The sequence below is a fragment of the Pogonomyrmex barbatus genome, unplaced genomic scaffold (assembly GCF_055798465.1).
Source record: "Pogonomyrmex barbatus isolate J1 unplaced genomic scaffold, ASM5579846v1 scaffold3, whole genome shotgun sequence".
Taxonomy (NCBI): Eukaryota; Metazoa; Arthropoda; class Insecta; order Hymenoptera; family Formicidae; genus Pogonomyrmex; species Pogonomyrmex barbatus.
In genome coordinates this window covers 20452665-20476932 of record NW_028297127.1, presented here as the reverse complement: position 1 = coordinate 20476932, position 24268 = coordinate 20452665, and the positions used below count along the sequence as shown (strand labels likewise).

The following is a 24268-nucleotide window of genomic DNA, read 5'->3' as shown; positions in this document are numbered from 1 at the left end:
GACTGCATTCTACGCTGCAACGATAAACCCGATTAGCTTGACCTCGAACTAGTTCGGGGATGCACCGTAGATTCAATCGGGCCGGAAGAGAAAATGAAACTTGACTGGATTTATGTACGATATAGTAAAATAGGCAAGTCAGGTTTTTCACGTGAGAATGGTCTTTTGTCCAGCACCCCTTCACCACACTTTTGCCCCTCTACTATTATGCATTTGTACTTTGCTGCCCTGGTTCATTTGTCTAGGGAATAACCAGCCTTTATCGTATCTCATCTCCTTCGTGTGTAAATATATTCTGTATACATATTATAAATTGCCGGTATATCGGAAAATAAAGGCGAATTCGTTTCTCCTTCAATTTCGTGTAGGTTCCGCCGCGAAAGGCAGCACACTGCCGACGTAGAAAAGGGTGACGGTAAAGATGCCAAGGATGGCGAAACGTCCCACGCTAAGAAAGCATCCACCGCCGAAGAAGGTGGAACGACCGTTACCGTACCGAAAACGAGACCGGGCAAATGGGGACGTTTATTAGGTAAGATTGAAAACTATTTTTTGTTAATTTTAATTGCAATTAAATTAATTAGAAGCATAGAATACGTTTGATTGAAAAACATGAAAATTTGAGAACAATTGAAAAAGAAATTATTTATGACAATAATATCTAAAAAATTTTTAATTGTTACAGGTAGCTCAAGTGTAGATTCCGGTAGCGAATCGGGCACAGCCGGCGACACGTTCAAGCGTTCTTTCAGCGCAAGAGATCCACGTCCGGGATCGAGCGTTGGCACCAATAAGGTCTTTCCGAAGCTTGGAAAATTGGGAGGTACGATCGAGGAAGGCGCCGATAACGAAAATCCGAAGGATGCGCAGCAGCAACAGCAACAGCAACAGCAGGCGCAGCAACAACAACAACAGACTCACGGAGTGGATTCGAAGCAGTTGCAACTTCGACGTCTTGAGAGCTACGATGGTGGTCTGATTACGCAGCAACCAAGCCAGGAGCGGGAGATTTTCGCCGCGGTATTAGAAGTGAAGGTGGATCTGAAGCTAGAGGTGCAGAGGGTGAATCAACGGCTGGCTAAGATCGAGGACATGCTGCAGGCGTTGATGAACAAGTTGCCGGCCGCCGGAACGCCATCGTCCAGCGGTAGCGGCGGCAGTTCTCAGCAGCAGAAGATCCCGAGCTTAACTCTGAGCGGCGTGCAGAGTCAGCCACCTGTCACTCCGAGTGCGGTGACGTTGGTCCAATCCGCGACTCAAACTACCGAGCACAGGCCGTCGATCGCTACCACGTCTACGTCCACGATACCGAGCGAGGGTTATCGAGAGCAGTCGACCGCGACGGAGCGCGTATCGAAGAGCGGCCAGGAGCAGCACCACCATCATCACCACCATCACCATCAGTCATCGTCATCCCGAGACGTCAGCAAGGAGCTGTTGGAACGGCTGGCACAAGCCTCTACGTCACGCGGTGACGACTCGAGTGCCCTGGGACCGCTTATCCTGCGCAAGCGACGCAGCAAATCGCGCAACAAGGGTGCCGCGCCGCTCGCCCCTCTCGCTACGCAGCCGATGAGTCCATCGGAAGCTACGGAAACCACGCAGATGCTCGAGTGCACCGACGACCGGGACTCGAGTGGCGGAGGACCCACCGACAGGACCGCCGCGGACAGGACCGCCGAGAGACCCGATCGTAAGAGACCACCGCCCAGGCCGAGAGAGTATTTGTGAAAGTTCTTTTCTCGCCGATTATTTCATTTGTTCCTTTTCCCGAGACGATCTGCCGCGGGCAGAAAAAAGAGCGATTGAAAGAGCTCGCCATCCTATACGCTTGGTAGTTTAACCTTTCGTAAGAATGGGAGTTCGCGCTGTACGATAATGCGCTCGCGATTATCTTATTCCCAAAAAAAAAAAAAAAAAAAAAAAAAAAAAAAAAAAAAAAAAAAAAAACCATTGATATACGTACATCGAACAATACTCGCTGTTTTGTTACTCTCTCGTTTGCACATTCACATGCAGAATGGGATATTACGGCGGTGGTTCATCATTTCGGCTGGTGCGGCTGGAAAATTTAATTGTTGGCTACCTCGTGCGTGTGCCTGGACTTTTCTGGTAATGCGACTGACTGCTGCAATAAATTGATTCCGCTTCTCTCGGAGTGGCGGACGTCGTTATTAACGGGCATAATGTGTCGATAATTATGTTTCATATATCGCGACTCTGATAACATAGGATATATTTAAAGACGTGGGCTCCGCATTTTTGTTAATTCTCTCTTCGAGAATGGAGAGAAAGTTGAGGCGAATCAAAATTTCACCTCAAGCTAATGAAATGCCAGCGTAAGTCTACATGGCCAAAAGCGAATTAACGAGGAGAGACAAGGTAAATAAATGCAGTCTTAAGTACGAATTACTCGCTTGCGACGGCTTCTTCGAGATACATCGAAACTCTCTGAGGGAATATATCCACACTATACACAAAACACACACACACACACACACACACACACACACACACACACACACACACACACACACACACAGATAGATCTAGATTCATGCATCGCATAGCAAATTTCACACAGTAGCATAATAATTACACTACATTTCTAAGCCTCTCTCCGGCCACAATCAGAACGGTTCACGTCGATATCAAAACCAATGTCTCTCTCGACGAGATAACGTGGCATTTTCTAATTATTAAATCAAGGTACTTGCGGGTGTGATTCATGATATAACTTGTAATGACAGTGCCCAACTAGATTGTCAATGAAATATAGTTAAAACCAAATATATTAATTTTCGAATGATTAATATAAATGTAAATATAAAGATTTTACTTTTGACTTTTTCTGAAAAAGCTTTCTCTTTTACAGTATAAGTTTAGATATGTATTTTAAATAATTGGAGCTCCAGGTACGTCTATATTTTATTCTCATCTTTGAGCGATTTTCTATATCACGTTAATTGAGTTATTTATAATAAAAGTATCTGAAACTCAAAGGTTTTATTGGGTTGATGTAAGTTCTTTTGAAAGGAAATCGATCAAAGATTTTGGTTTGGACACTACATAGAGATATTTTATTTTGTTTGGAACACATTTAAAAATCTTCAATTTAGATGTACGCTTGCCTTTATCTTTTTTAATACATTGAACACTGTTATCGAACAATACGAAATAATTGGAGCAGAAGAGTGAAAGAACTAAATTGAATATGGATCGAAATAATTGTCATACTCGACAAATAGTCAATGGAATTGCAAATGTGATCGTTATTCTATTCAGGATGAAATCATCGACACGATCTGTTATATATTGCAAGTACAACATAAGCATTTTTGACACCTAAAAATTTCGAATCGTTACATATAAAATCTGATCATCTTTTATTATTATATTTTCTATCTATAGATTTTATCACTATTATCTATTATCAATTTCATATTATATTAGAGTTGTAAATTACTACTGATAATTTTATATTGCCTTTTTATTTATTTATTTGACAATATAATTTCTTGGCATTTTATGTGACAAATGATTATAAAATAATGAAAAAGTGTGATTTGATCTCGAGAATTTGTTGTTCAAATTGATGAAAGCGGTAATTTGTCGAGAGAAATTTCTCGTACATATAGTATAGGTTACACAAGAATGGCGCTGCGCTTACAAATTCGTATAATACACATACAAAGCCAAACTGCAATATTAGATGTATATATCTTGTAATATGACATGTATATATATTTGCATAATCATTGACCATAAGACATGGGAAAGTGCGCTGCTGCTGTTGCAGACGAGAATAGCGTCTTTGCTAATAATGAAACGAGCTGACAATCAATCTTTTGCAAATGTTTATTAAATCGAGTCTGAATTATTATACGAATTTGTATTACTTGCAATTGCTATTTATAAAAAAAAATAGGAAAAAAACAGTTTATATCGATAACGCGCTACTTTTTACTTATCATCTGTATGATTTAATTTTTATTACAAATTACGCAATTATAAGAAATCAGTATTTTTCTATTCTCAATAAAGAGCAAAGACACAATTCTCATCACCGAAAACATTTGATTAAATCGAAAGTATAGACACAAACACGCGTGCACACACGTAAAATACACATACACATATATTTGCGCGTGTACATATATATATAAAATTACAATAAGAGACAAAGAATATATATATATATATACATAAATAGAGATATATAATTTCATGTTATAAAAGAGAAATTATCGAAAAGTCGAGAACTTTGTTAAGTAGATTTTAGAGACAGAAACGATATAGCTGGCTCTATCATAGTTTATATACTTATACGCAAAGACAAAGATTTAACACTGTTGAAATTGTAGCAATTAAGCCAATTAAGTGATTAAGTCTATCGTGCTAAGTGATCGTCGATTACATTGAAACGCGGTATGCTGAGATTTTTCAGCGCACCAATCATATCGCGCGGGCCGTTATACGCTAAAAAAATACTCGACTTTTGCAATTTTAAACTCAACAATAGAAATACATCACGTCTGTGAATTTAGTTCACACATACACGGGATTGTCATCCGTGTGTTTCGATAGCTGAGATATATCTGAATTCATTTTCAATGGCATCGATCGAAATTTGCATAATCGAATATATAACCCGAGTGTTACAAAATCAAAACAAAATAAACTTAACAATTTTGAAATATTTAAAATTAAAAAAAAAGGAAGGAAAAATTATTTTGATTAAATTGATTATTTTGATTAAATATCGAAATTGACAAAGTCGAAGTGCGCGTTTCTTTTTTATTTTTAAATAATGTATATTTAAATTTTACTTTCCTTTACTTCCTTTATAATGAACGAAAAACTATGAAACTCGTACGATATAGGAAAACACACGTGATGCGAATCCCCACAGCAATTCCATGCTCCATTGCTTAAAAAAATTGTTCACCGACCGTTCATTCGAGGAATGTTGTTCTCAATTTTTATTTGTCAGACACGATAAAATACGCTCGCGATCCAACGAACTGCAAGTAGCAGAGTATTTCTCATAGGAACAACGACATGAGAACACGATGACGAGAGAAGGAAGAAGAGGCGTATGGAATTTAGATTTAGGACTAGGAAAGTTTGCTAATTGATCCGTGATATTAACACACGACAGAATTTAACGAAGCGTTTATCACCTTCTACAGTATCATCTTCGTCAGGGAAAACAATTAACTTTGGAAACTACAATCGAATCTATGATGTAAAAATGTTAAGAGAGACAGAAAAGGAATTTTGCATAAAGGGAATTAATTGAAGAAATTAGCAATAAAATAAATACAATTGCTTTTGAAACATTATAGAGTTGCAATCATCGACGGAGCTAATGATACTTGAATTTGAAATAAAAAGACTGCTGCCAGTCTATCACGCTCTCCCTCGTCAAAGCTAATTGAATCATCTGCTGAGTCTCTTTAATAAAGCACGTGTATATTATTAACAGCTTTGGATAAATACTATAATATAAAATATAAGCAATCTATCTCTCTCAGAAAAAAAGAGAATATAAAACTGGACGAAGAATTGCTCGTTATAAATAAATCGCGCAGAGTTTTATAGAAAAAAAATCATGAAAAGAAAGCAAAAAAAAAAAAACGAGCGTGAAACAATGAACGTGCCCGCGTGCGATTATTAAGAAGACATAGATCTCTTCGTTCCGCGCGATCTGTCCCGCTTGACTAAATTGTTTTAGTATCACTGTTACGATGTTTACTTACTTTGCGGAAACTTGCAAAAACTTTGAGCTCGTAATATTTTTTAATTTATGATAAAAAGTCACACGTCACAGAAAAATTTTAATTAACACACAAAAAAACCCGCTACACAAACGCTTGTAATATCTGAAAATATTAAAAACGGTTATTTTTTTTTTTTTTATGAGAAAATACTCTTTTGTGAGACACGTTGTGCAGCCGGGCAGATCGCTATTGGACGTAAAGCGTGAAAATATAAATGCAATATTATATTACGATTTTTTATATCGGCTACTTTGCAATAATGCGAACAACGGCCATTTGTACGACACTGTCGTAACAGGAGTCGTCATTCTTGACCTTACGTGCTTATTCGCTCGAAACAAAGTTTCAAGAAGCAAGTCAATTCTCGCGACTCGTTTACAACGAGTTATTACACGGCATGTACAAATCCGCGTTCGAAAGTTGCTGCGAAAGCTTTGCTGTCCTTGATCATCCATTACTGAAGAACGCAACGTTATATATATATTATTCTCATATCGTCATGTATATTATTATAATAATTATAATGCGCTTTATACTTTTTAGATTGGACGTGAAAGCTCCGTGTTAGAACAAAACGTATCGAATTTCATTATCGCGAGCTGATTTTTATCAGCGGTACAATTCATATAATTTTTTTTCGTATAAATTAATTTTAAGTGCGACGGTTGGTTAAAGTAAACTTTGGAATAGTATAATTTATATAGTATATTACCATTATGTTGTTTATGTATACAGCCACGACACGCTAAGTAGCATGTCACAATCGCCACGTGCGATCTCGAGAGCCTTAAATGTAGGGAAATTCGATACGACGATGACGACGAGAGTGTTCGCAACGACCGTCGAAGAAGCCGTGATAGGTACGAATACTGTACGAATTTCACGAAAAAAAAAAAAAAATGGTTGAAACAGAAAAAAACTATAAATATATAAATACATATATATATATATATACATATATAGATATATATATTGATAGAAGGGGGGGGGAAAGATTTTTGCTATAACTCTCTTCGTCCATTTTTCTATATGGGCAGTTCGTTGCACTCGCAACACAAGTCCTTGGCCTTGTAAATTATTATCCTCGGTCTCTTTCCCGACGAAAAAAAATACCTCTTGTTTTCGCGATTCTGCAGAATACATGTGTACATCGAAGAAATCGAAACGGAAATCGAATTTAATTTTTGCGCCCTATTTCTCTCTCTCTCTCTCTCTCTCTCTCTCTCTCTCTCTCATCTCATCTTTTATTCCTCTATACAAAATTGCTCTACTAAATGATAATCTCTCGGGGTTCGATTTCTACGATAGAACGCGGTCACTCTTCGCGCAATCTTGTAAAGCTTCGCGGCACCCGATGGGGAGAGCGATCTCGAAGATAAATCGAAGTAAGAGTTTGCGAGAGCAATTTCTTCCGATAATTTTGAAGTAGGAATCACGATCATTGACGATTGATGAGTGCGAACAGATGATATACATATCTCAGGTATTTTAATGTCAATTCCTGAGTGAAAAGAGTTTCGCGAGACCGCTAACGACGTTGCGAGAAAATTGAATGATCCAGCTGTACTCTCGCAGAAATTGTATCGTATTTGCGATCGATGACAAGTGCAAGAGCGAAACGATAGTGATCGATCCGCGTTCGCAGCAAACGATTAGTCTTCCCATTATTTCCGCGCGCGTTTTTATTTCGATACGTCGAGAGGCATGCACGACAGACGAGAGCGAGAGAGAAACAAAGACGCGAAGACACGAAAATACGTCCAAAATGTTATCCAGATCGAATCATCGTCAATGATCGTTCGAAGAATATCCCTGAGAAATCAAATTGTAGCACCGAACGAAGCCTGGCTAGAATGACTAAATGAAAAAAAGCTGCTTTCAAACTTATAATAAAAAACATTAAAACCTGTACTTCTGTTGTGTTTTATTTATATAGAATACGCTCCTCCTAGATGGGAGAGCCTCTCGTTATTCGTATTACATCTTTTCGCCATTTTCTTTATAAATAAGAGAAATCAATTCTTTTTCAGATTAATTTGTATTGTGTACGTAAAAATGTATATTTCTTAATTAATATAATTTTGTGTTTCACAACACACAATTTTACATACAATTAGAATTCGTCGTGTGTAATTCTAATTGGGTAGTCTTTCCTTTACGTTTAATAAAAAAATATTTCGTCTTGATTGATTTTTACACGGGTTCGTTTCTCAATACTTCGAGATACAAGACATTGGTTGAACATCATTTTGTTGCATTTGATGGACTGAACTTTCGACTGTTTCCGAAAAGCTGATGATGCTTTTTTAAAACGAATATCACGAAGGAATAAAACGAATATTACATCATATCCCGCTTTAATGTTGTTTCTCTAACACGTGAATGTAAAATCCGGGATCCTCAACCTGATTGAGCGGCTTGAAGTCACCGTAAATAGTATGTTTTGCCGCGTGACTGAATGCCTCGGTCAGCATGTCGCGGAAAACTGTTAATCTGTGAGGATAATACGATAGCCTAAACTCGCTAACGTATTCGGGATTATCCTTGTTCTCCTCATCCAGAGCGATCATGTAATCCAGAGTAACGATCCTCGGTTTTCCGGATACATAAAGTACCGACGTCTTGATGTCTGTCATATGTTGACTCTGCAATATGAAAAAGATGCCTAATGTAAAATTCTCTCTCATGTAAATAACGAGAAACTGCATAGTAATTATTCTTTAAGGGACAGATTAAATAAATGATTAACATATATAAATTGGAGATAAACAAATTTGTTGGAGATTTTTATAAATCATGGATATTTTATATCGGATATTTTTTAACTATAAAGCATACATTTAGCTAGTAATAATGATAATAATAAATAATTACATACTTTTTTTAATAGCACTTACGTTATAATATATGCATTTTGGGGGGGTTTGACCGGTTCTGATAATGTAATCGTAATTCCTGTGATCGATGAGCAGTAAACCTCCCGGTTTTACGCAACGCTCGAAATTCGCCAAGGCCTGTCTAGAATAATTTAATATTTTATAAATAATGCAGACAGAATAAAGCATTCCGTGTATATCAGCCTGAATTATCTTTAAAATTGAATTTCACGCGAAGCACAGTGTTTGAAGTTTGAAAACCACTGTTCCGAGATACCAATCGTACATAATCTAATCTAATACCATCTATATAATGGCTAATTTTAATACCTCTGCTCTCTTTGATCGCCAAAAGAATCTGGCATGTGAGCAAAACTGTTTCCCAAACATATTACAGCATCGAAACCTTCTCCAACGAGTTGGCTAATATCGCTGGACAGAGTCAGCCAATTCGCCTCTTCGATCACTGTTGCAATTCAAAAGGTCAAAATGATAACGCTCGCAAAGACACATTTTTCGATACAAATTTTTCAAAAGATAATAAAATCTGCTCGTTTCGCTAGGATTTTCATTGTAGATATAATTTCTCAATACTTTAACACTAATAAAAATAGTTCGATAATTATTACAAATATAATCTTTCGATATGATTATTTGCTTCAACTCTGTTGACACACATAGATTATAATTTGCGTTTTTAGCTTAAAATATTACGTGATTGAAATCACGAAGTCGAAGGCCAGGAAATGGAAAGCGAAAAGTCGCGCTTGACTTTTACTGATTAGCCGAAAGACCCTTTCTGTACTTTTATCTGCTAGTGATAAGCAATCCAATGATTGTTTTTGAAAACACGACTGCCGTACTTTAAATCGCTTTATCTGTCCTCGATTTCACAACGATTATGTAAATATATATGTATGTATTAATGATTAATTTTTTTATAAAATTGTATTTAGTATTTGATCGCGTTAACAATAATTGTCTTCATTGTGCAAAGAGATTGCAAATTACGCATTCAATCTTCGTTAAATCTTCCATCTTGCGTTATTGCGACATTGATTTAAATCTTGTTAAATACGTCATCGTAACTCGTACTACGTTTCTCAATCGAAAATAACAAATAGATACGAGCTCTTGCGTGTCGATCTTCTAAATAAACAATCTCGTATCGACCTAATTAAATATGCTCTAATTTTCCTCGTTTTTCGAGAGGACATTTTTCGTTTTTTTTTTAATCTCTCTTTAATTTTGCCGAGATCTCTTTTTAAGCTCGACGAGAAGTTTCGATTCTGTCTGAAAATATCAAACCGATCGAAATCCAATTTGCTCACCCCAGTTGTCGAAAGCAGGCTCCTTTCTCCGATCCCATCTGGATTTTAGCGCGTGCTTAAGCATTTTGTCAGACGCATCGACGCTGACGACCTCGAAGCCCTCCTCCAGCAGCATCACGGAATCGACGCCGGTGCCACAAGCGACATCCAATATTCGGCGACATCCCTTCCGCCGCAACAAGCCCACCAGGAAGTCTCGATAGTTTTGCGTACGTTGCTTCTTGTCGCCGATGAAGACCTCCCAGACTTTTGCCGCTTTGCCATCCGCATATTGATCCTTGACACCCTCGGCCGGCGTACCGAGGGAACGGGTACGGAACACGGAATCCACCATCGCGAGGGAACGAAACCTTACGGGCACGAAACTACGGGATACCAATCCGCATTTTATCAGACAGGAGTACAGGACAGTTGTAACAAAATTGAAAAGTATATCGAAGAGAATTATTAGGCTTAATTAAAAACGCTCTGCTCCGTTCTTTTCCCTTTACCATCCCGATTATCGAACCGATCATATATAAATCCGATAGAATGTTATTGTTACTTTATTTTTTCTAATTCTCTATTTTTTTTTTTTTTAAGAATATTATTTCATATTTGCTAATCGGTACAAATATATCTATGATGTCTTATGTTGACGTATTATTAATTTTTCTTGTTAATAATTTTTATTTACTGTGGCGACTATATCGTTGCATACATTGACATCCGAATCAGCTCAACAAAACAGTCTTATGTTATTCTCTTTTGTAATAATTTCTTTTGGTATTAGTCACATGTACATAATTTCATGATTTGTATTTTCCTTGTAACGTTACAACGTTATTTCCTTTGTAACATAATTTGAACGTTTAACGACTCGAGACAAAGGGACAAACAATAACAACGAACGTACAACATACTCGTTATTAAGAATTAAGATATATTGTTTTTGTTTTTTGTAAGAAGAATCTCGAAGGAGAGAAGTATAGTGAGCTGATAGGGAATAAACGAATGGACGAGGGATTCGATCGACAGACACCAACACAGGCGACAGGCGTGTAATTAAAGCGAGAACAAAAGACATACATGAGTAATCGGACTTTACGGAATATTAATCCATTCTGGCATATACCTTCAAACTACTTTATGCCAATCACTTTTCCTTTATATATAATTAATCGTACATTCCGCGGCGCAAATTTCCTGTCTGCGAGATCGACCAGATGGCTCCATTACGCTGTTCCGCAATAAATTATTGTTATCTCACGCTAATTTCTAGCGTAGTCAACAAGGGTCTCTTGACGTGAGTCGAGCGTGCGTCAGGTTTACACCGAGGGCAAAAGGAGGGAAGGGTGACCTCTCCCTCCCATCTCTCCCTACAGTACGCCACGCGCCCGCTCGCTCAGGGGAGGGGGGGGGGATATCCCTGGTGAGTAATCCTATTGTCTCCTAGCATTTTCTATTTACTCTCGAGGACGCACTCTGATTAAGCGCGGGATTATAACGATCTCGGTGCAAGATTAAATGCGGAAGCGATCGCATAATTAAATATATAGCTCCTCGATTATTGAAATTCCGAACAGTGATTCGGTAGAAGGTATATGTATTTATTATGATAATAAACACCGATATATGATAATGAATGTCGATATAATAATTATAATAATTATTCGTTAATTAATTATTCAATCTGATATATACCTGATATAGCTGATACAGCGGGAAACTCATTGTCGTGAAATCGCCAAATTATTTGCACAGTTTTAACATTTATTTATTTTTACCGTTACACGGCTATTTTGATCTTTAACACAAATAAGCGAATTGACTTAAGCGAGGGGCACGTTGCAGATTGTTATATACACAAAAATGAATGAGAAAATAAATTTCCAGCTTTTTACCGCTTCTTTTATATTTTTCCCTTTTTACCATTTTATAAATTATTTTATAAGCAAAAATTAAATTTTGCTTCGTTGATTTGACAAAATAAAATCGTATTTGAAGAGTTCGATGTGTCTCTTCCCAATTTACTTTTTTAACGATTCGAACGAAGTATTCTGAGAAATTAGCTAAATTAACAGTTTAATAAAAAAAACGAATAGAAATTAGCGGGAGTTTAAATTTAATGTAACTTTCTAATGTCTAACAATAAGATAATTTTTTTTGTCTTTTTAAAGGAGATTAATTTGTTTGCACTTTCGAATTTTATTTTTCCTCTCTTACGAGATATCGTACCTTCCAGCTCCGGAGGACTTTCCACGATTGATCACGGTTGGGTGATGAAACCGACTCCCGTTCAACAACCGAATATCGATGCGACAACCACGCGAAATGAAAACTGTCGCAGTGATACAGCAGTCGTCGTGCTTATATACGCGGTGATAAATAACAGTCGGTGCGATAGTGTACGGGGGATATGTGGATTCACGCACCGTCGTGACTGGATCCCAATGTGATGTAACAGTTTCCACGCGACGCCTATGATTCGGTTTAGTAACGTTTGATAAAAGCGAGCGGCTCCGAGTTCACCGGAATAATCGTGAAATCATTCGACTTCAGGGACAATTCTCGCGCAATTCTGATCGTCGATTGTACAACGGATATCGTTAATTACTCGACCAATTAACAAGTGCCATCTCACACACACTTTGTAATCAGATTGTCAATTAAATATCGCGCGAGTCACCCCTCGTGATTCGATTCTCTTTTCGCAATTTCGACGCGCTTTTAACGCTCTTATTGCACATATTGCTTCGCGTATACAACTTTGAAATGGCGCAGCATGCACGTGGCAGTTGATAAATGTAAAGCTCTAGCTGTACATGTAAGACATAATATCCAACTTTGGAAAATGTCGATACGGGCCATCATTGTGAAGCGTTATCATCTAAAATGTTTCATCGCTAATTGAATAATAATTCTTTTTTTTCCTCTCCGCCAATGTAACATACTTGTTGCATAATTATGTCATTTTTATGTATTCTTTTTATTTATATTAATTAAATCTTTCTATTTTCTATCAAACAAGTTTTTTTTTTTTTTTATAGATGTAGAGTATCGCGGATATCATCGCAAATATTACTAACACCTTTTTTTTTTTTAACTTTCGAAAGATACGCTGCAACGCACAGAATCTATTATGTCATGTTACAACGTCATCATCATCATCATCAAGAAAGCGTATATGACGCAATATACGATGACTTGCAAATCGATGATCTGTAGCGTAATTAGAACAGAATTGCGAAAGATAATCGTGATTGATCCAAATGTGTCCAAACTTACAATATTTACACAATATGGTACGTAATGGGATTTTAATAATTTCAAAACACACATTCGACCCGCGTACGTACGTAACGAAAAAAGTAACATCTTAAAATATGTTAATAATATTACATTCCAAGAATAATGGATTCTTTATTACAACCAACAGAACACTCTTACACTTTTTACAATTACATAAATATATAACAATGTAGTACGAATCAATTATTCTTAGTTTATTACGGTACTTTAAGTACTACATATTTTACGGGCATAAAAAAACGCATTATTAATTTTCATCATTAATTTTAACAGAAGTCATGTGTATGTTTGCGAATGGATCAATAGAATGCAAATGATAAGGTCACAAATAAACAAAAAAATATTTATCTCTATAAATGTAAAGGGGAAGTTTATGTGACATCTCCATTTTGATTATAGATTGGTCTTATTTTAAAGAGCATACAACTATAAATTGGCAGTCATGTTGTCAAAGACCTTTTATATATTGTTTAATCTTATGCAATTTAAAAAACTGATTTTATAAAATTATTTAAATATATAAATATTAATCAAATGCAGCAAAATCAATTATAAAAGACAATTTTCTTCTCATAAAGTTTATAGTTTATGAAACTAAATTTAGAATGCAGAAACATTTTTTGTAATACTTTGAAGTAATAACAAGTTATACAGAATTTCAATAAAATTGTCTCTTTTAATGGATAATATATGTAATAATTTAAAATTTTGTCATTTATATTATCTTATATAACATCTTTCTTTGTAACAGAAATAGAAAATCAACAAACGCATTTTGCAAATGCATTTGTTCTTATATTGAAATATATTTTCAGAATATATTTCATAAATATATTTCAAAATTTTGCCATAAAATTTATGAACTTTATTTAGAAATATACACAAAATCTCTCCAGATGTAGATGCTTATGTGAAAAGTATAGATCATATGGCATATGTGAAAAATGTTAAATTTTACAAATCAAGATTCTTCATAAATAAATCATTGATTAAGCTTAACGTCTTGAATTGTGCACAACAATCTGGTGAGTGCAATAGATTAGATTAAAACGCTAACAAGATTTAATTCATTTTCTCAAACTATGTAATGATCAGATGAATGTTGAACTATATCACTTTGTCAATTGCAGCAAGTTTCTTCCACGCTCTCACAATCTCCACTTTTTACAACAGTTCGTACCCTCATATATTTTTTAAATCATCTGGCAACTGATTTTTGGGATGTTTATTTTCAAAGTGTTGCTTGTAAGTCTTAGGATCTGGCATTTGTGCCTGCAAATAAAAATAATTTATGTTAAATATACTAACAAATCTTTCCAAAAATCTAGAGATAGTATAAATTTTCTCACCTTGCATACAGAACATACATGCACAAGCGCTTTCTGTGCTGCCTTTTTTTGTTCATTGGCACTATGTCCTTGTTGTTTCTTCAGTTTTGCACTTTTTTCTGCCGCTTTGGCTTGAGATTGTATTTTCTGCTGTCCACGAGCCATTCTAGAAACAAGAATCGGCAGATAAGCGGAAACATAATATTAATGATAAAGGCACACCTAGCTTTGTTTCTCTTCATGGAGTTCATTGACACCACACGCAGGATTAAATTTAGAATATTCAACAACATACAACAATATCAAACGTCTCTTTTTTTTGACTAGCTAAGAAATTTAATTAATTATATTCTCCAACGTGTGACACTGTCTGTCAACGAACCGATTGTCTTTCTCTTGTCTCCCGCAACTATCATCTTTCCAAATAAAATGCAGAACCCATGTCGCGTACCCTACCTGCCTAGCTATCGAAAGTATTCGAAAGTCTGGCAATCGAAAATATTCGCGATACCAATACCAAAAACTCGATCGAATTGTTCGAGTTTTTCCTGCCGTGACAATTCGCTACTACGGCCTGGAGTAAGGTATAAGGTTTCGGCCGTTGACAAAAACTGCACGAAAGGCTTTCTAGGACGAGAGAGAAAGAGAAAGGTGAAGAGAGAGAGAGAGAGAGAGAGAGAGAGAGAGAGAGAGAAAGAGAGAGAAAGATAAGAAACAGCGCATTTCGCCACGGGAGAGCCTAGAGTCCGTGTGTCATCTGGGAGGCCTGGCTCTTCTCTCGTCTCTCTTTCGCCGCGTGTCGGATATGCGTCTCGTTTCGAGTGCAGGCAGTGCACGGCACGGTGCAGCTGACAGTCCGAACCGACTTCTTACCTATTTGCAGGCGGCGAGTAGACGTGCTCGGCAAACGGTGCCTTTTGATTTTTCGACTGAAGTACGACTTGGAAGCGACGATAGAGGCGTAGGCGGTTGCCTCTCGCGGTGAGAGAGAGAGAGAGAGAGAGAGAGAGAGAGATTGGGATGAAGATCCTCTCGGAGAAAAAACCCGCGGTGATAGCGAGTAAGCCGAATTACACTCGAGGCCGGAGCCGGAGGTTTTTCGCGCACGATGAATAAACTCGCGTGAAGAGAAATCGAATAGCGTGGCAGCTGGTGGCAGCGATGCGCGAGCGACGCGCGTCAAAACAGCGAGAAGTCCGAGTTTCGGATTCTCTCCCCCCCGAGGCTCGCCGAGCTGTCCCGCGAAAGCCGCAGCGCGATTACAAACTTTCCTTTTGATCGATATACGCGGCGTGGGCACGGTGAAATTTTCGTCGTTCGAATATCGGGCCTAAAGCGCGGTTCGTAATACTCGCCAGTTGGCCGAGTGTTGCTCTAAACGCTCACAACAGCCAATCACGTCTCGAGGATCGCTACGAGAGATCTGACTGTGTGGTCATGCCCTTAGATCAGAAACATTCAAAATTATTTCGAACAAATTTTAATTAACTTGCGCCCAATTTCTACATTTCAATAGAACAATTTTAATCTCGGTTTTATTTTATTCTCTTGTTAATTCTAAAACTTAGATAAAAATAAGGAATAGATTTAAATCGAGATTAAAATTACTCGAAATTAAAATCTAAATAGAAAATGGATTCATTGATTCGCGATTTTATATATTAAATAAAACACTAATAATTCCGTCATATCAGTGACTTTACAATCAAATAAAATGAAGATATAGCAAGTAATCGATATAATAAATCGAGATGAACAATTGTTTCAATTGTTTGTCAAATTTACAAATAAATCCAATTAAAAAAAAAAAAAAATAACAAAACATATAAGATCTTGTCCGCCGAGCAACGTTCATCTGTTATTCTGTGAGTTCGAAGCTGTATCGATAAATTAATCGAATCTACGATCTGATCTTATATCTAAAAACCCTTAGATCTTATCTCGAGACTCGAGACTCCAGCCAATAAGATGGCCGCATGGCTTCTCTCAATCTCGAGATCGGATTCTACGAGCGCGCTCCCATATCCTCTTTCCCTTCCTCCCGAAAAGATGAGTCACGTCGTCATTCACGGAGGAAGAGACGTTTAAAGTCTCCTCGGCGAGACTCGCGTCGCGCCAACGAAATTTGGGCCTGGTCGTGATTTTTTGGGGTGAGTCGGTGCTCTATAGCGCACGTGTGCGCCGCGACCCGTTGCAATTATGGAAAATGGCTGATGATTCGTCGACGGGACGACGTGTTTTGACAATCTCGCTCGCCTGAGCCCCCGATGCTCGTCGTGGAGTCACATCGCGGTGGGAAGCATCATTTTCGCAATATCGCCAGCAGCGGTCACGGCGCGATGTAAAAGATCAACGGTGCGTTCGCGCTGCGTGTCCCGCTAGTTGCCCACTTATCTCGTGCATAACTCGTTTAAACGAGTCTCGATCTCTTCCTATCGTTAGGAAACACTGTTTCGAGCGACTGACATCGCCGCGGTTTTTTTCCTTTTTTCTTTTTTTTTTTTTTATTATTTATGAGATTTATGCGTGAAGTCAGTCGTAACCGATAAGTAATTAATGTAATGTACCAAGTGTTACTCTCGACAAGTGAGTTTGGACTCCGCTTTTGCTTGATCGTTTTTTTCATCTTAAATCGTCACGAGTGACATTTGTGTTCGACACGTTAATAAAGCGATCGTGAGAACGTGCCGGAACGTGTTTTTATTCTTGAATTTGTTTCGTTTGTTATTAAAAAGTACATTATTTGAGTACAGAGATATAGATATCTATTATGTTAAAATCATAAATGTTCACAGATAGAGGATTCTCTTTGGTAAATATATTAATAGAATGTTTTTATTGTTTGTACAGGTGAAAATGCAACAGATCTACTGTATTCTTTGACATAGCATCTTCCATGCAGCTAGGCAGATATAGAACCAGTCAAACATTATTGGTTATATCATAGAGTTATGAGTTAGAGATTGCGACATGCATCTTCTGTAGTTTCTACAATCATGGTATAGACAAGAATTATTAAGGCGATAAAATGCCTGCCATGCGAATTAATAATGGGACAGCACTTTGCTAGTCTCAGAGAGTTCTTTAGAATGGATGGTGAAAGACAGCCTACTGAGATATGCGCTAATGCGCTTAGCCTGCCATCGCCCTTGGAGATGCTGAATCGAGATGACAATGAGAGTTTGCCCGAAAACGAGACTAATGGCAATGTACCTGTATCAAACTCTAACATACTGCCGAACAGATCAGAATGTAAATTAGAAGGGAATTTGGACAACGATCGTTTAAACCTAGATGTAGACAACCATAACTCTAGATTTGAATCTTTGTATAGTCAACCTGTCGAAGCTCAGGATACAAAGCAAATTTGTAATAATGGTAATGTTACAAGCGACTCATCATTTAGACAGCAGCGGGAAGCATGCTGCAGTAGTTCTGGTGGTAGCAATAGTAGTAGCAGTTCCGAAGATAGCCCTGTGAATCCACCTTTAAGAAGATCCTCCAAAACGTTATCGTTTGGAAAGAGGAAAAGTAAGTAGTATCGAATTGATCTTTAATATTATAATTCTGTTGTTTGTCAATCATGTAATGATAATTTAAATATATTTGTTTTAGACAAGCAGCGCAACAAGGATCAAAACCCAATATGCAATCACGTTTTGTCATCGAAAAAGAAACGCAGCAACTGGGTATTAAAATTCAATTGCGCCAAGAGCAAAAGCTCGAAAAATACTGACATTATTCCCGGCCAAGGGAATGGTAATTCAGATTGTATATGCACTGGTTATAGGAGAACCGAAGAGCATCCTATGGGTGCGGGTATCGTATTTAACAGTCGGTCCGCTCCGCAAAGTCCCATTCTTGGGCCTCTGCCACCAAGTCCTGTAATCGATCTATCGCGATTTAACCCCGAAGAATTTCCTATGGAAGTACGTTTTTATCATTCAATTGCTTTCAATAAAAACTTTCAGCAAAAGTTTTATCGTGCTAATGGATCTTTTTTTGTAATTTCAAAGGATTGTGACGAACGCGCCCGAATGCAACGCGCTCGAGAAATGGAGGAAGGTGTCGAACCTCCTCCTGGTTATAGGCCTAATTATCCTGCGGGAATACAAGTTCATCCTAATGGAATAACAGTGGACAGTTTGGCGGCATTGTTTCAAGCACATGCCGGTATTCAAGCTGCCGCTCTTACAGCTTTATCCCAGATTGACTTTACATTAATTCCAAATATCGAGAGACCTGCACATACGCAGGTAAACATCTGTTTTTATGACGTTAATCAACTTTATGCAATTGAATTGATATTATATAATTGCTAAATGTATATCGATATTTTAAGAGAAATCATTCTACGTGTTAAAGAAATGAAGATTATTTAAAATTTATATGTAAAAGACATTCCGTGCCGCATGTAAAATTTAGCATGGACCATCGAGTCCGCAAAACGAAAACCATCGCATGAAATGTTTTAATAAATACATGTTGTATACTCATATTATTTCATTATTTTATTTGTTATTTTCTAGGTTGATTATGTCCATTGTCTTGTGCCAGACTTGAGGTCGATTACAGCCTGTTCTTTCTATTGGGGCAAGATGGATCGTTACGAGGCGGAACGCTTGTTGGAAGGAAAACAAGAGGGTACTTTTTTGTTACGAGACTCTGCGCAAGAGGAATTTTTATTTTCCGTGAGCTTCCGTAAATATGGACGCTCGTTACATGCGCGGATCGAGCAATGGAACCACAAGTTTAGTTTTGATTCACATGATCCAGGAGTTTACGCTTCTGAAACTGTATGTATGCGTATATATTTGTCCAGATTTATTTTGTAATTTACATTTTTATAATCATTCTGTGAACACAGGATAATTATTTATATATGTCTTTACAGGTATGTGGCTTGATCGAACATTATAAGGACCCTTCATGTTGCATGTTTTTCGAGCCTATGCTCACAATCCCGCTGCATCGAAATTTCACGTTTCCGTTGCAACATCTGTGCAGAGCGGTGATAACTACGCGAACGACATACGATGGCATAAACAAGCTGCAGTTGCCAAAGACACTTAAGAGCTATCTCAAAGAATACCACTATAAGCAGAGAGTGCGAGTCAGGCGATTAGACACGGAAAACGATCCACACACGGACTGTAGATCCATATCATGTTTACCGATATGAATCTCTTCATATTGATATTTGCTAGATTTTTATTATGTGTTGCATAATTATGTTTCTTTATTCACATTTACAGTTGTGCCACCGTATCAAATACGAGTGGCATATGCATACAACATTGTAATATCAGAAATACCATGACTCTGACATACAGTTACACAGAATATCATTGCAATATTAGCAATAAAAATATTGTATTCATCTTAATACATAATGGGGGAAGTGACATAGTATAATTTAAAAAAAAAAAAAGTAAAAAGAGAAAAGATGGGTCTTGTCCGATCTCAGACGTGACAAGTGCCTATGTTTACTCGATGAAATAATCATATATGTAAATACGTCAGGACAACAGTGCTTCATACACATGCACAGTGTATTGCGAAATCGTGTATTATGTAAACTTCAATATCATTGCTATTGTTCTTACGATTATTACTATACTCATTTTTCTATTTTATTCCTAACTACGTTGTCTTTTAATTATTATTTTGAGTATATATAATTTAACCTTAATTGAAATTGCGGGAACAGTTTGTACATTGATAATTTTTATAGAACGATACCAAAACTTGCCTGAAAGGCATGGCAATTTAGTCTTTATTACTACAAAACTATAATGTCATCAAATTTAATCTTAACGTAGCTAAAGTTATAAAAAAGGAGAAAGAAAGTGAAGGAGAGTCATTGCAAGATCTGGTTCGTATTACTCCTATTGTGCCTATTTATAATGTTAAATATTATTAAGTAAAAGCTGTCTGTGTTGATGTTTCTCATTGCCAGATACAAAAATGTATAATTTGTGTAAATTATTTAAATTTCGAAATGTGGGGTTGATATCAGATGCAATGAATTGAATTTGAAATAAAAATGCAAATCATTGAATATTAATAAATTTGCAAAGTATATAATATTATAGTATGAAATTGTTAAAAGTATTGATTAATGGTTATTCCTATAATGAACTTCGTATAAAAAAAAATAAAAATTTAATATTTATTATGTGTATATTTTACTCGTGTCTCAATTCCTAGTATAAATGATATGACATGATAGATTATATCATGTATCCTCTCAGATAGGATATCTCAATTATAAAAAATAATATGTGATTAATTTGCTAAAAATAATGTTACTAAACATGTAATATAAACAAATTTATAGTTCACACTTTTATAACATAAGGAAACAGGGAATAATAAGGAAATAATTAAATGTAATTTTACTAGATATAAAAATTTCTCTCAAGATAAAATTAAGATCTTGACATAATTGTTGAATCTCAATAGATTCTTAGTGAAAATCTATCTAAATCTAAATTACCATGCTAAATATAAAATACCATGCTTAATTTTCTTTAAGAAATATATTTTTAATATATTTTACATGATCACCTTTCCTTATAAATAAAATTAATTGGAATGTTGAAACAATATAATATTCACATTGCAGAAATAATCCAAATTCCAGTTAGTTTTGTAAAATATGGTTTGCCATTGGCAGTATTACTTTGTAATTGAAAACAAAAAAGAGAGCAAACATTACTAGAATAAAAATATCTGTTATCGCAACATAAGAAAAATATAAAAGATTATAGCATTACATAACTTCTTACATAATTACAAAATTCAATGTTATACTAATTGTTATAATCGAAAATTTTATTATTTTTATATATTCACTCGTTTTATTGTTTTTTTTATTATATGTGAAATTTTATTTTACACAATTTAGTTAATATCGACATTCTCTTAATGGAAGTCTAAAGGTTATGATACAATTATTAAAAGGATACTCATCAAGTTCCTCTCCCATTTTTCCAACATGTACATTTCAGTAACTAGCGTATATCGGAAGTACCAATACTTAAGAAAGGCTCGTAAATTTCGTATAGTATTAATCATTGTGACTTTGTTTAAATTAACAAATTGACTCTAGTATAAGTTCACTGAAAATCGAACGACTCATGTCGCATTATCAGATTTATACACATTAAAGGCTGCTACCTATGAAATATCTAAGTAATAAACATTCACGATAAATAATTAATTGTATGTTCTGCTAAATAATGTGATAACATCATTACTGGATATTTAATCGTTTAAAGTATTTATATGCTTTCACATTGAAATATAGCAGTTTCATGTATAGCAACTTTTAAGCCCTATCCAGGCAAATTTGTGTAAACGCAGAGTGCATTCGCACAGAAAAAACTGATCACTTGTACTGGCATCAGCAATCTAAAGAATGCTATATTATATTTTATTTTTCATATTAGCATGAATTGACCTTTCTGTATATATATATATATATATATATATATATATATATATATATATATATATGCATTATGCGCCCGTGTAAATCTACCTGGATAAATTAATCAGATGCAATAATCGAATTCGCAATCAAAACCCCATCAGATATTGGCAATTCAGCAATGTTATTTTTAATACAACGATTGCTTTTAACTTTCAACTTCAAGGAAATCATATATTTTTAGGCTTTTAAGGCCCGGTTCTCTCACGGCGCGACATGGGTTGTGTGACGTCAGAGGCGAGAAATGATGTATGTAAAAAATTTCTTGCGTCGTATAGCTTTATCTTGTATTTTTCCATTAAAAACATGATATTTTCGTATTCTTAAACCTTGTAAAAAATACCAGAAAGTAAGATATCTGTCCAATAAATCACGTAAAAGTGTAAAATAAATCTTGAAATAATGATACACTACTTAGCTATCAGAAATTACCAGATCACTAGATCTAGTTGTTTCTGATAACTGAGCAGTGATCATTATTTAAAAAATTATTTTACACTTTTACGTGATTTATTGGACAGATATCTTACTTTCTTACTATTTTTCACAAATTTTAAGAATATAAAAATATGAAAATATCATGTTTTTAAGGAAAAAGTATAGGGGATACAAAGCTGTACGACGCAAAAAACTTTTTACATGTTATTTCTCGCCTCTGACATCATAATTCAATATGGCTGCAGAGAGACAACCGAACCTTAAAGCGACTTTAAATCGAAAAGGTTGTTTCCATTGAATATATATTTCGATACATGTAGAGTTGGAGATAATTGGACAAGATAAACGTAGATAAAAATTATATAAGCGATTCTCTCTCGAAACGAAATCTATTCAAGTTTCTGCGATACATATTCATCGAATTCTTTGAGCGCTTTCCGCATCTCGTCGTATCTCGCGCGATCGCACGCCTCGTTCAATGGAAGCCAGTCGAACGCCTGATGCTCATTGGACAATGTCACAGGCTTTTCTGGATTGAGGAGCTCCGCCAGCCAATAGATCACGATCTTCGGCATTCCGTTTACCTTGTACGTCATCTCGTGTCTCGCGTCCTCGAAGATCTTCAGATCGCTCGGCACGAAGCCAGCCTCCTCCTGGGTTTCGCGCAAAGCCGTCTCCATGTCGGATTCGTCCGGGTCGACATGACCTGAGATACCGATCGTACTATCACCGTGTCGAATTATTCAATTCCATAATTTCATTTCTCGAACTTCTTAATCCCATACAGCACAAACTTTGCAGATATATTGCAGCAACCGTTGCCGTGATGTTATAATATCGTAGCAATATTGTTGCAACTGCGAGATCTATGGGGCTGTATGGGATTTCTTCAGGGACCACTCAGAAAAAGGTAAATTTCTTGCTTAATTAATAAAATTAATCTATTTAAATTTAATCCATTTGAAAAAAAAAATTTAAAAAATAAAAAATATCATAGGAAACGATGCTCCGCGCTCATGTCTTTGTTTTCTTTTGTTAATAACATTTGACATTTAAAAAAATCATACGCGCAGATATATACGTATTTCCGAGAAATTTAATCGCGCAATGTGGACGAAGCTTTAACTTGTCTACTCATCAAGTCTGTAATGTCGGGGTTTGGTGAACAGTGTTTTAATGGGAAATATCGAAATATGGGAAATATACGCACCTTTTGGCGGCGTCCAGTGATGATTTCCATAGGACGTCTGCATCAAGAGGTATTGAATGGTACCGTGAAATCGGCGAAAAATCACGAGACCGCAAGCACGTTGCTGCATCACGACAGACGATTCTCGGAAAACTACTGAAGCCTGTAGTATTAAACTACGCGTTGAAGACCATGGGATATGGGAAATTGGGATTTGACCAATTACAACATGCAAATTAAAACTCAATTCACTTTTCCAGACTATTTCGAGCTTGATGAACTGCCCGATGACTTTCAATCACGTGACACAACTAATTCAATTACTTTCTAATACAATATTACTTTTTACTATACTCGTAATTCTTAGAAAGCAACAGCTGATTTAGCTAACCCAAATCAATGACATGTTTATTTATATATATATATATATATATATATATATATATGTGTGTGTATAGTTGAATTTAAAAAAAAAAAGTATTTTATGCCGAAACGAGTAATGAAAGTTTAACTTGTCATAAATTTTGATAAAATTTA

General features: G+C 36.2%; 6 protein-coding genes across 13 annotated transcripts in view; 2 read left to right on the top strand and 4 right to left on the bottom strand.

Annotated features, from left to right (window-relative positions):
* eag (potassium voltage-gated channel protein ether a go-go) overlaps window positions 1–7694 on the top strand; it is a 75953-nt gene extending 68259 nt beyond the window's left edge. For all 4 annotated transcript variants that reach the window (XM_089079162.1, XM_089079165.1, XM_089079163.1 and 1 more), the window contains 2 exons: window positions 369–532; window positions 686–7694. In XM_089079162.1, coding sequence (XP_088935288.1) covers window positions 369–532; window positions 686–1731 — 1210 coding nt within the window. In that variant the 3' untranslated portion in view covers window positions 1732–7694. The remainder of the gene's footprint in view (window positions 1–368; window positions 533–685) is intronic.
* On the bottom strand, window positions 7691–12775 carry Gnmt (Glycine N-methyltransferase). Its single transcript, XM_011644572.3, has 5 exons — window positions 12208–12775; window positions 9991–10355; window positions 8990–9125; window positions 8681–8801; window positions 7691–8428 (listed from the first exon to the last, which is right to left on the bottom strand). The coding sequence occupies exons 2-5, from the start codon at window positions 10322–10324 to the stop codon at window positions 8141–8143; spliced, it is 879 nt and encodes a 292-aa protein (XP_011642874.2). The 5' UTR covers window positions 10325–10355; window positions 12208–12775; the 3' UTR covers window positions 7691–8140.
* A 597-nt stretch (window positions 12776–13372) lies between these two features.
* Window positions 13373–15947, bottom strand: LOC105430838 (transcriptional regulator Simba2). Of its 4 annotated transcripts, none has more exons than XM_089079187.1 (3): window positions 15684–15947; window positions 14631–14775; window positions 13373–14553 (listed from the first exon to the last, which is right to left on the bottom strand). In XM_089079187.1, exons 2-3 carry the CDS (start codon window positions 14772–14774, stop codon window positions 14464–14466), a joined length of 234 nt encoding a protein of 77 aa, XP_088935313.1. In that variant the 5' UTR covers window position 14775; window positions 15684–15947; the 3' UTR covers window positions 13373–14463. The 4 variants fall into 4 exon arrangements, with proteins under 4 accessions (XP_088935313.1, XP_011642871.1, XP_011642872.1 ...); XM_011644569.2 differs by having other exon boundaries at window positions 15483–15943; XM_011644570.3 differs by lacking the exon at window positions 15684–15947 and adding an exon at window positions 15066–15305.
* Window positions 15948–16578: 631 nt separating this feature from the next.
* On the top strand, window positions 16579–20784 carry Socs36E (Suppressor of cytokine signaling at 36E). 2 transcript variants are annotated; one of them, XM_089079182.1, is made up of 6 exons: window positions 16579–16759; window positions 17460–18140; window positions 18225–18538; window positions 18626–18865; window positions 19139–19405; window positions 19504–20784. In XM_089079182.1, exons 2-6 carry the CDS (start codon window positions 17660–17662, stop codon window positions 19789–19791), a joined length of 1590 nt encoding a protein of 529 aa, XP_088935308.1. In that variant the 5' UTR covers window positions 16579–16759; window positions 17460–17659; the 3' UTR covers window positions 19792–20784. The 2 variants fall into 2 exon arrangements, with proteins under 2 accessions (XP_088935308.1, XP_011642867.2); XM_011644565.3 differs by lacking the exon at window positions 16579–16759 and adding an exon at window positions 16771–16964.
* A 352-nt stretch (window positions 20785–21136) lies between these two features.
* Window positions 21137–22011, bottom strand: LOC105430836 (uncharacterized). The gene is made up of 2 exons (XM_089079188.1): window positions 21581–22011; window positions 21137–21344 (listed from the first exon to the last, which is right to left on the bottom strand). Exons 1-2 carry the CDS (start codon window positions 21687–21689, stop codon window positions 21256–21258), a joined length of 198 nt encoding a protein of 65 aa, XP_088935314.1. The 5' UTR covers window positions 21690–22011; the 3' UTR covers window positions 21137–21255.
* Window positions 22012–22827: 816 nt separating this feature from the next.
* Apf (purine phosphoribosyltransferase family protein Apf) lies at window positions 22828–24143 on the bottom strand. Its single transcript, XM_089079185.1, has 2 exons — window positions 23753–24143; window positions 22828–23248 (listed from the first exon to the last, which is right to left on the bottom strand). The coding sequence occupies exons 1-2, from the start codon at window positions 23859–23861 to the stop codon at window positions 22932–22934; spliced, it is 426 nt and encodes a 141-aa protein (XP_088935311.1). The 5' UTR covers window positions 23862–24143; the 3' UTR covers window positions 22828–22931.
* Window positions 24144–24268: the final 125 nt, after the last annotated feature.

Excerpts from the sequence above, each read along its gene's own strand:
- LOC105430838 (XM_011644568.3), bottom strand. The coding sequence starts at position 14,902 with ATGTTGTTGAATATTCTAAATTTAATCCTGCGTGTGGTGTCAATGAAC. Across the intron at positions 14,776-14,831 it reads ATGAAGAGAAACAAAGCTAG|AATGGCTCGTGGACAGCAGA; the intron begins GTGTGCCTTTAT and ends TCTTGTTTCTAG. Across the intron at positions 14,554-14,630 it reads ATGTATGTTCTGTATGCAAG|GCACAAATGCCAGATCCTAA; the intron begins GTGAGAAAATTT and ends TTTTATTTGCAG.
- Apf (XM_089079185.1), bottom strand. The coding sequence starts at position 23,861 with ATGCAGCAACGTGCTTGCGGTCTCGTGATTTTTCGCCGATTTCACGGT. Across the intron at positions 23,249-23,752 it reads TCACTGGACGCCGCCAAAAG|GTCATGTCGACCCGGACGAA; the intron begins GTGCGTATATTT and ends TCGGTATCTCAG.
- LOC105430836 (XM_089079188.1), bottom strand. The coding sequence starts at position 21,689 with ATGATTAATACTATACGAAATTTACGAGCCTTTCTTAAGTATTGGTAC. Across the intron at positions 21,345-21,580 it reads ATGGGAGAGGAACTTGATGA|ATATTTTTATTCTAGTAATG; the intron begins GTATCCTTTTAA and ends TTGCGATAACAG.
- Gnmt (XM_011644572.3), bottom strand. The coding sequence starts at position 10,324 with ATGGTGGATTCCGTGTTCCGTACCCGTTCCCTCGGTACGCCGGCCGAG. Across the intron at positions 9,126-9,990 it reads GCCTGCTTTCGACAACTGGG|TGATCGAAGAGGCGAATTGG; the intron begins GTGAGCAAATTG and ends GAATTGCAACAG. Across the intron at positions 8,802-8,989 it reads GGCGATCAAAGAGAGCAGAG|ACAGGCCTTGGCGAATTTCG; the intron begins GTATTAAAATTA and ends AAATTATTCTAG.
- Socs36E (XM_089079182.1), top strand. The coding sequence starts at position 17,660 with ATGGGACAGCACTTTGCTAGTCTCAGAGAGTTCTTTAGAATGGATGGT. Across the intron at positions 18,866-19,138 it reads AGAGACCTGCACATACGCAG|GTTGATTATGTCCATTGTCT; the intron begins GTAAACATCTGT and ends GTTATTTTCTAG. Across the intron at positions 19,406-19,503 it reads GAGTTTACGCTTCTGAAACT|GTATGTGGCTTGATCGAACA; the intron begins GTATGTATGCGT and ends ATGTCTTTACAG.